The sequence below is a fragment of the Rhagoletis pomonella genome, unplaced genomic scaffold (genome assembly GCF_013731165.1).
Source record: "Rhagoletis pomonella isolate Grant_MI unplaced genomic scaffold, Rhpom_1.0 Rhpom_scaffold_00001, whole genome shotgun sequence".
NCBI lineage: Eukaryota > Metazoa > Arthropoda > Insecta > Diptera > Tephritidae > Rhagoletis > Rhagoletis pomonella.
In genome coordinates, this window is record NW_023458555.1 from 72,873,279 (window position 1) to 72,882,962 (window position 9,684).

General features: G+C 36.1%; 1 protein-coding gene across 1 annotated transcript; it reads left to right on the forward strand.

Annotated features, from left to right (window-relative positions):
* The first annotated feature begins 8,194 nt into the window (after nt 1-8,194).
* On the forward strand, nt 8,195-8,926 carry LOC118752028 (abnormal spindle-like microcephaly-associated protein homolog). Its single transcript, XM_036486857.1, has one exon. The coding sequence runs from the start codon at nt 8,510-8,512 to the stop codon at nt 8,915-8,917; it is 408 nt and encodes a 135-aa protein (XP_036342750.1). The 5' UTR covers nt 8,195-8,509; the 3' UTR covers nt 8,918-8,926.
* Nucleotides 8,927-9,684: the final 758 nt, after the last annotated feature.

The window sequence follows — 9,684 nt, forward strand, 5'->3', positions numbered from 1 at the left end:
TCAAAGTTATATCTGCCAACAGTGACGTGTGTCCCGTAGCGCGTGGACTGTTTATATGTTGCCAGGAGGTACTTTGTCTTTCCCTCGTTCACCGCTAGACCAACCTCTTTAGCTTCTTTTTCTAAACTGGAAAATGCTGCGGCTACGTCCCTTTGTTTCAGACCTACGATATCGATATCATCTGCATACGCCAGCAGCATCGTTCTTTTGCTATATATGGTGCCGTTGCGATTCAGATTGGCAGCTCTTATTACGCTTTCCAGCATCAGATTGAAAAAGTCGCACGAGAGTGAATCGCCTTGTCTAAAACCTCGTTTGGTCTCAAACGGCGCGGAGAGGTCCTTCCCAATTTGGACGGAGCAGAAGGTTGTGCTCAACGTCACTCTACATAGCCGTATTAGTTTTGCGGGGATCCCAAATTTGGACATGGCGTCGTACAGGCAGCTCCTCTTCGTGCTATCAAAAGCAGCTTTAAAGTCAACAAAAAGATGGTGTGTGTCGATTTGCTTATCTAGTGTCTTCTCCAGGATTTGACGTGCTGTGAAAATGTGGTCAATGGTGGACTTACCAGGTCTGAAGCCACACTGATAAGGTCCAATCAGCTGGTTCGTGAACGGCTTCAGTCTTTCACACAGTATCGTCGACAGGACCTTGTATGCAATATTAAGAAGGCTTATTCCGCGATAATTGGCGCAAACGGCGGGATATCCCTTCTTGTGGATTGGGCAAAGTACACTGAGATTCCATTCTTCGGGCATGTATTCATCAGACCAAATTCTGCTTAAAAGCTGGTACATACGCCCCACCAACTCTTCGCCACCGGCTTTGAACAGCTCAGCCGGTATACCGTCGGCTCCGGGGGCTTTGTTGTTCTTAAGCCGCTTTTTTGCTGTTCTCACCTTGTCTTGGTCCACTTGAGGGACGTGAGCTTCATCCCTATACATTGGTTCGGGTTCTCCTTCATCAAACGCGCCATCTGTTTCGCCATTTAAAAGCAATAAAAAGAGTTAACAAAATTGCTTGGCATCAAAACTATTCGTACAACGGCCTACCATCCTCAAGCGAATGGGATGATTGAAAGATGGCACCGCACTTTGAAGGCTGCCATTATGTGCCGTAAGACAAAAGATTGGTACAACGTTTTACCACTTATTCTTCTTGGTCTTCGATCCACATACAAAGAGGATCTTCGATGCACACCGGCAGAAATTGTATATGGCACTGCACTCACGCTACCAGGCCAATTCTTCGTTGAGTCTGATAAACAAGTCATCCAGTCAGATTTTGTCAAGAGATTGAGAGAGCATATGTCCTCACTGCGTCCTACACAAGCATCAAACTATTCAAAAGGAAAAATTTTCATCGATTCGGAATTAAAAACTTATTAATATAATAAATAGACATTATAACGTTTTAAATATAAAACGCCAGTGGTTTTATTTAATCGAACGCCAAGAAACCCTCCTCGCGTTGCTATGGCCCTTCATCGCCATAAAGAAAGGCGAAAACAAACAATTTACAAAACACAAAAACAAAATATGAAGCAAAGACAAGTGATCATTTAGTACAAAGCGCAAAAACTGGGTTACTTAAAAGTGTACATACATAAAATAACATTAAAGTGAACAAATACAAAACGTTAAAAGTATAGAAGGCGAACTTTAAACAAAAAAAAAAACAACTTCAGTTAAAATTTGGGATAACAAATACATATATAAAGAACTACAACGACAAAATCGAAAAAATCACTAACACAAGAAGATAATCAGAACAAAAAAGGAGCAACAAAGCAGGCAAAGGAAGGTAGCATCTACCAGGGAAGCAGCAGCACCTCACCAACAGGAAAAGCGCAGGTCAACACCACCAAAATCACCAGCAGCAGAGACAACAACTACAGAGCTTTCAAAAAGTGGGAAAACCCTAAGGGACGTAAGAGTAAACTAAACATATTTAGTACGCATATATATTTTCGACATTGCAAAAAAAACTCTTAGAGAACCTTTAATCTCACTATACAAACATACGTATGAACATTCCCAACAAGCAAAATAAACTTAAAGAAAGTTTTTTTTAAGTTTTGAATTATAAACATTAAGCTTACAAAACGTTGATTTTTTGTTTATAAAACGCTTGAAAGTAAGCGTAATATAATCGAAAAGGAACATTGGTTATAAGCGTAGAAATATAAACTTGTAATAAATGTTCAAAAGAAAGCTTTTTATAAGCGTAAAAGTGTAAACTTATAATAAAGGTTCAAAAAAAGGTTCTTATAAGCGTATCAATATAAACTTACTAAAAATTTTCAAAAGAAAGCTTTTTATAAACATTTTTATAACCCTTTATTTAAAGATATTTCATTAAAAACTCATACATAGATTGCTTAACATCTAGAAACTAAACGAAATGCGAATTTTCGGCGGACTCATCTACAGTCGCGAAAATATAAATAGGGAATAGACATTTTAGCATACAAATTCACAATAACACATACAAATTAAGCATAAAAAAGTTAATTATTACATCTTGTTGCGTGCTTTCAATTACTTGCGGTTATTGGCAAATTGGAAAAGCGACATCGATGCAGCTATATATTCCGCTTCATCGCCGCCATTCTCATTGATGAAATTTTCTGAAAAAAATTTAATACATTTTTAATTGAATGTTAAACTAAGAAAGGATAAGGGGAACTCATCATTTGAAGACTCGAATGCTCCACCGATTAGCGCAGCGGGTCCTGGATTGGATTTTCTGGTTTTACCGCATTGGTTTTATTTAATTTTTTCTTTTAATAATATATTTTAAAAAACGTAAACACGTCACTTACGATTGAAAAAATTTTATATTTACTACTTCATGTCGTTGACATTTACATTTCATTTATAAGTTTAAGTTATTTATAAACATTCGCTCTCAAAACTTATTAAAGGTTTATTTGAAAAAACTTTTAATAAGCTTAATATTAAAAATGCTTATTTAACGCTTATTATAGCAAACTTAATTTAAGTTATTTTTAAAAACGTTTACTGAAATGCTTGTTGGGTTCTCACATAAATACGTAAATATAAAAATAAAAAAATAAAGCTCTATTGTCAGAAATAAAAATTATTAACTCAGTTGAGCTCACCCAGTAAGCGCCAAAACATACGTACATACATACATAAATGCACGGTGATCCCTTCGCCTACCTACTTATATGTATGTACCCGATCTATTTGCGCATAATTACCAGCGCCATAATTATTAGCGCCTCCTCAAACCAAACTAGCGTTGAAAAGCACAGCTGTTAAAAACGAATTGTCGCTTGCTAACAAATATTTTTGGCTTACGTTTTGCGCCTATTTTTCGCCCCCACAAGCAGTGCAGCTCTCAGTATACTGCATCTGCACAAACATATGCACATACATACATACATACGTACATACATAAAAGCAGAACCAATAGATTAGAACTCTGCGCTCCCAGCAGTACTAATTATTGCTAGTGTCACTTAATGCACTTTGTTCATCCAGGTTTTTCGCATAATTGTATATTTATACCTACATACTTACTAACGCATGCATTTCGGTGAAACAATTGCGCTGCCCTTAAATACATCTTCATTCATATATACATAAATACACATACTAAGCAAGTTAACCCAGCAGTAAATTTGGTGGTAATAACCCAGCAGCAAATGTACTAATTTCCCAAAAATTTATATTGACAAGAACGAACACTCTCGAACCACTTTTAAAACAGTACATATATAAATATATACACAAAACTAAAATATTTAATAAAACCCAGCAGAAAATTCCACGAGTCCCAAATATACATACATTGGTGGTTATGAAGAATGGCAATCTTTCCGAGATATGTTTACCGCCGTCTACATAAACCACCCCAAATTATCATCCGCGCAGAAATTATACCACCTCCGGTATAAAACAAAAGGGCAAGCCGGTCAAATCGTCAACCAATTCCCTCTTAGCGACGAAAATTTTGACCTGGCATGGCAAGCATTAAGCGAGCGTTACGAAAATAAACGCATACTTGTGGATAACCAAATCCAAGTTCTAATGAATCTGCCTAGTGTTCACAAAGAAGATAGCCAACAAATTATTGATCTCCAAAGCAAAATAAAAACATGTCTGTCCATTTTAAATACTCAAAAGATTTTGACAGACAGCTGGGGCCCAATTCTTATACATATATGCGTATACAAATTGCCCAAAGATACCCGAATACTTTGGGAGCGATCAATGCCCTCCAAAAAAGATCTTCCCTCATGGTCTTAAATGGACGAATTCCTAACGTCCAGATTTCAAGGTTTAGAAAGGTAGAAAAGGTAGAAATGAAATTTCCAAAACACGTAAGCAGGATTCTGCTCTAATAAAATCCCACAGTAATACAAAATCTTTTTATACAAATTCCAAAACGGTGTTTTCCTGTTATTTATGCGACACCCCACATCCGATGAAAAAATGCCCCATATTTCAAAAATTAGCAATACAAAGGCGCATAAAATTTGTTAAAACTTATAAATTGTGTTCAAACTGTATTGCTTTCAATCATTGCTTGGCAGAGTGCAAGTCACCATTCGCATGCATGTATTGCCAGAAAAGACATACCTCGCTCCAAATTGCCAAAGAAAATGAAGTTCTCCTCCCAACTGCAATAGTGACAATAGAGCATCGAGGAGAACAGTTTCAACTCAGAGCACTGCTTGACCAAGGGGCCCAAAAAACCTTTATTTCGTCAGCAGCTCAGAAGAGGCTCCCAACCGAACACTCCCAGTTCGACGTATTTCATATTGGTGGAGGTAACACAAAACGCCCTAAGAACGTTTGTGAACTAAGTATAATTACCCGCAAGTCAAAGCGGACGATAAATACAAAAGCTGTGGTACTGAAGCAATTAACGGAGCAAATACCGACTCCCCCCCTAATTCGTGAATTTATTAAACAGTTCAATCCCCATGAACTAGCTGACGCCCATTTCAGCAAACCAGCACCAATAGATCTGGTTATTGGAAGCGATATACTCCCACAAATTCTCCAACCTGGAGCCCGAAAAATACAAGATAATGTAATAGCTCAAGAAACTATATTTGGTTGGGTGATAAGCGAGTGCCGAAGCTACCGGACAGCGCGTAAATGGCCTACACTAATGTTCCGAAGACTGCGGACTGCACTATCCAGCACACTCCTGCAGCGGGGGGCAGTGTACAATCAACCGATTGTTATGAGGGAACACCCTAATGCCTTCTCTGCTGTTCAACTCTCTCGTAATGAGCAAAAGAAAGTGGAGAGAGAACACGTTCCAAAGTCAACCGTTCACCGCGCGCACACGGGAAAACGGCCACCGGAAAGTTGGACAGAAATAAATATACATATGTCCTTATAAATATTTTAATTATTCAAATAATAAACAGACATTATAACGTTTTAAATATAAAACGCGAGTGGTTTTATTTAATCGAACGCGAAGAAACCCTCCCCTCGTTGCTAGTAATGTTACTGCTCAATCAGTTCGCAATTTCTTTAGTGATCTCATGTAAAAGTAAACATCATAATTTTCATTAATTAATTAATGTAACTAAAATTAAGATTTGCATAGCAAGTATTATCTTCTTTCATTTAAACTGTCTTACATTTTAAGTTCTCATCAAAGTTTACTTCTAAGTATATGTATGTAATATTTCATTCATGATCCACACTTGCTCAGGCATGTTGCATTACCATTGTATAACTTTATTTATACATATTGAATTCGATATTTGTTCCATTGTTCTCACTGAACGGGGAGTTCTGTGGGGCTAGTGTGAACACACCTTTACGCTAAAGTGTGAACACCCCATAATAGTAAAAGTTCTACACAAAATCTTTTCAAAGAGAGTTGTGTGTGAAAAGTATCACCGCTGCAGGTTAGCAGCTCCTTGTAAATATGTACATAGATATGTAAATAGCATTAGCTAAGAGTATTCAAATAGAACGGACGTTTTTTTCTAGAACACAAACCGTGTAGTTTTCTTTACTTAAGCTATTGATGGCACCCGCCATAAAACAATACCTACATAACTTGGTTTGTATCTATATAATATGTAATTTTAGGTTATGTGAGATATTTTTAATATTAAATTAAATGGAAGTGGATCTCGGTAGAGCTGAAAAACTCTCGATAGTGTTCCCACTCGATTGCTTCTATTTTAAGTTTTTCACCATCGATAGTATCGTTTAGTTTTAAATGGGTAATTAAGTTTACAGTTGCACTTTTATATGAACTTTTTCGCTTTGTTTACGTACTTCCACACAGATGTATCTAAACGAAAAAGCCTTTGCACCAATATGGAAATAGAGAAAAAACTATCGATAGACATAAAGACTATCGATGGCGGCTACAACTATCGATAGCAACAATCTAAAAACGACACTATCGATGGTGTCGATATTGGCAATAAAAGACAACCATGCTATCGAAAGTGCCCTCGGGAGGTTTCCAGCTCTAGATCTTGGACGTAGTTCTGGTGGTATATAGGTCGAAGCCCCATAAGACTAGGTCCTATTTTTTACCTTTTTGTTGTTTTACTATATTTCATTCCCAAGAGTCTATTATTTCATATGTTAGGCCCACCATACTAGTGAGTGGGATTGTGGGAGAAATGCCTTTTCCCCTCGACCCACCACACCAAAATTATGAAGCAGATAACTAAACATTTCTCTAGTGAACTACTCAACTAAAAAGAACTAGTTCATTCAAGTGATTTGAACTAGAGTCTCTGATCACTAAAATGAATTAAACTTCCCAACTCTAGCCGTCATCGATTCGCCACTTCGCTGCTTGCTATGTTTGAGTTCCGGTCGCTTAACGAAAAATTTTGCATGTGAAAGCAACAACAAAGTTAGCTAGCACGGATAGACGATAGCAAGTTTGGTTGTACCTCATTGAGTTCGTTCGTTTCGCCACTTACTAACTGATGGCGAATCGATGACGGCTTCTATTACATATCGTCACTAGACACAAATAAAGGCGCGAGCTCAAAAGTTGACCGCAAAAAAAACGCATACAAAAAAACTCAGCGAAGAAAGACTCATAACATAGTTGACGGCGAAGAAAGACGCGTTAAAATATTTGACGGTCAAGAAAGACCCGTAAACTCATTTTCGCGGTCGACTAAGTTTGCTGGTGTAACAGTATGTAAATTCCCCAAAGAGTATTTAACGAATGATGCTGAAGTGGCAGTCCTTGGCCAGGTATAAATCTATGTTTACGCGTCTTTCTTCGCCATAAACTACGTTTCGCGTCTTTCTTCGCCGATGTTTTCCTTAAGCGTCTTTTTTCGTAAAATTTGTTTACGTGTGTCGCGTTCAACACACTAGCGCGCCTTTATTCGTGTGTAGTGGTGATATGTTCATGAGCAAGATGTTTACACATAAAAAAATTACAGCTTTTTATTTTGACGTGATACGGCCTAATGTACATCCATTCAAATCTATGTACATGCACATGTATGAAAGTGTAGGTATACATTAGGGTGGTCCAAAATAATTAAAGTTAGAATTTTAAGGATTTTTATATATGGAAAATAGGTATACCCCTATTTTCTCTTTTTGAAATCAAAAAATATTTAAAGGTCAACGTTTCCCATGTATTTTATTTGGGGAAAAAACAACTTTTCGTAGAAATGGTATATAATTCTTGAAAATCAATATTTTTCATCGGAATACTGTAGTTCTCTTAAGGACACTTCCAATAACAATACCCAAATGTTTATTTAAGCATTTTTTGATACTAAAGTTTTTTATTTATCCCACCATAGCATTTTCTGGCATAGTTACTATGAAAAAGTGGTTAAATAAATAATTGGTTATTACCTATTATTGAGAATCTCCAGAAGAGAAACAGTGTTTTCCGATCGAAAATTATTGATTTTCAAGCATTCTATACCATTTCTACGAAGAGTTTTTTTTATATAAACTACAAGAAAAATTTTGAGCGAACTCAAAATATTTTTTGATAAAAAAAAAATAGTAGTATATCTTTTTGGTATAGAACAATTCTAGGAGGTGAGACCGTGAAAATTCCGCATTTAGTTTTCACATGAATTTTTGAACCACCCTAGTATACATGCGAATATACGTATGCACATATGTACATACACACATATGAGTACCTAGGCATATTCGCCGATATGTGATATTAATTTTTTCTTACGAGTGTCTCATAGAGAGTGGGACAATTGTGGCGTCATTCACAGATTTTGATTGGAGCAATGTGCACGTGTCCAAACGTTACATAGGGAGATATGGATATGCAGCTTTTCTCAAAAAACATGAGCAACATACATCAATTAAAAACTAAACAAAAATAAAATTGTGCAGTAACCATAAACTTTACATATTATAAAATCGCCACGGAAGATATTGCTTACGCAATATAAGAACTTGTTCTTAAAATAGTTAGTAGTGTACAAATACTTAATTTCCGCTGAACTTGAAGAAATAAAAACTGAAAGTATACAAACCAAAAAATGCATATTCACCCAAGTTCACCAAATTCCGACTTTGACGCTGCAGTTCAGACGGAGGAAAATGCTGCCATTAAAATACAAGCTGGATTTCGTGGATACCGTGTAAGAAAGCAAATGCATCATCAGCCTCAAACCAATGCACTGCAACATTTCCAGCAGCAGTCTCCGGAACAGAGCATAAATAGAACTTCACAGAAAATCAATCAACCCACAAATTCATACAGTTCATCGCCAGATCTAGAAAGTATCACACATGAAGATCGATATGCAACTAAAATACAAGCAGGTGTTCGAGGATATTTGGTACGCAAAAAACAAAAGATTGCTACGGAAGCAGCAACAAAAATCCAAGCGAGCTTTCGTGGTTTTAAAGCGCGCAAGGAGACACAAAAAATGAAACAGAATTAAAACTATTTTCTGCTTTTGTGAGCAATTATGCGGCAGTTTGTACCGATTTATTGACGTCAGAAATGATGTTTATCTGATGTAAATGACGTCAAGAATATACAGTGGTAGAAGAAATATTGGCGCACCAAATATTGACAAGTTTTCACAATGAGTTTTTTTTTGTTATTTAATTTTAGTTATTTTTTATAAAAATATAGTTAATTACTTAACAAACATTGTGTAAATGCAAATTTCAAACTTTGTGCAATATTAAGAAAAAACCGCAAACTTACGTAAAAATATCGAGCTTTTTTTATTAGACTACTTTGACTTTGAGTACGTAGTTTTGTAGAAAATGCAATTCTAATACAATAAAGTGCAAGATTCAGTGACTAAAAAGCACCGTTGATTTTTTAGAATTTTGTCTTGTCCCATTTGTGTCCATATAACGAATAAACACGATTTTTTTTATATGGAAGATAACTGCAACATCTCCGACAAAATTCTAAAAAATCAACGGTAATTCCTAGTTATTTGTAATATGCACTTTATTTAAACTAGAATAGAATGGGCTACAGAATTGAATACTGAAATCTTTCTAAACAATCGAACTAAAAAGCTCGAAATTTTTACGAAAATTTTTGATTTTTTTTAATATTGCACCAAGTTTGAAACTTCGACTTGCAATGGTTTTGTTCAGGGACCCGGACTTTTATAATAAAAGTCGTTAGAAAAAAGTTATTTTTGAACTCTTTATTTTATTCGAAATCAATTAATCGGTCCAGCCG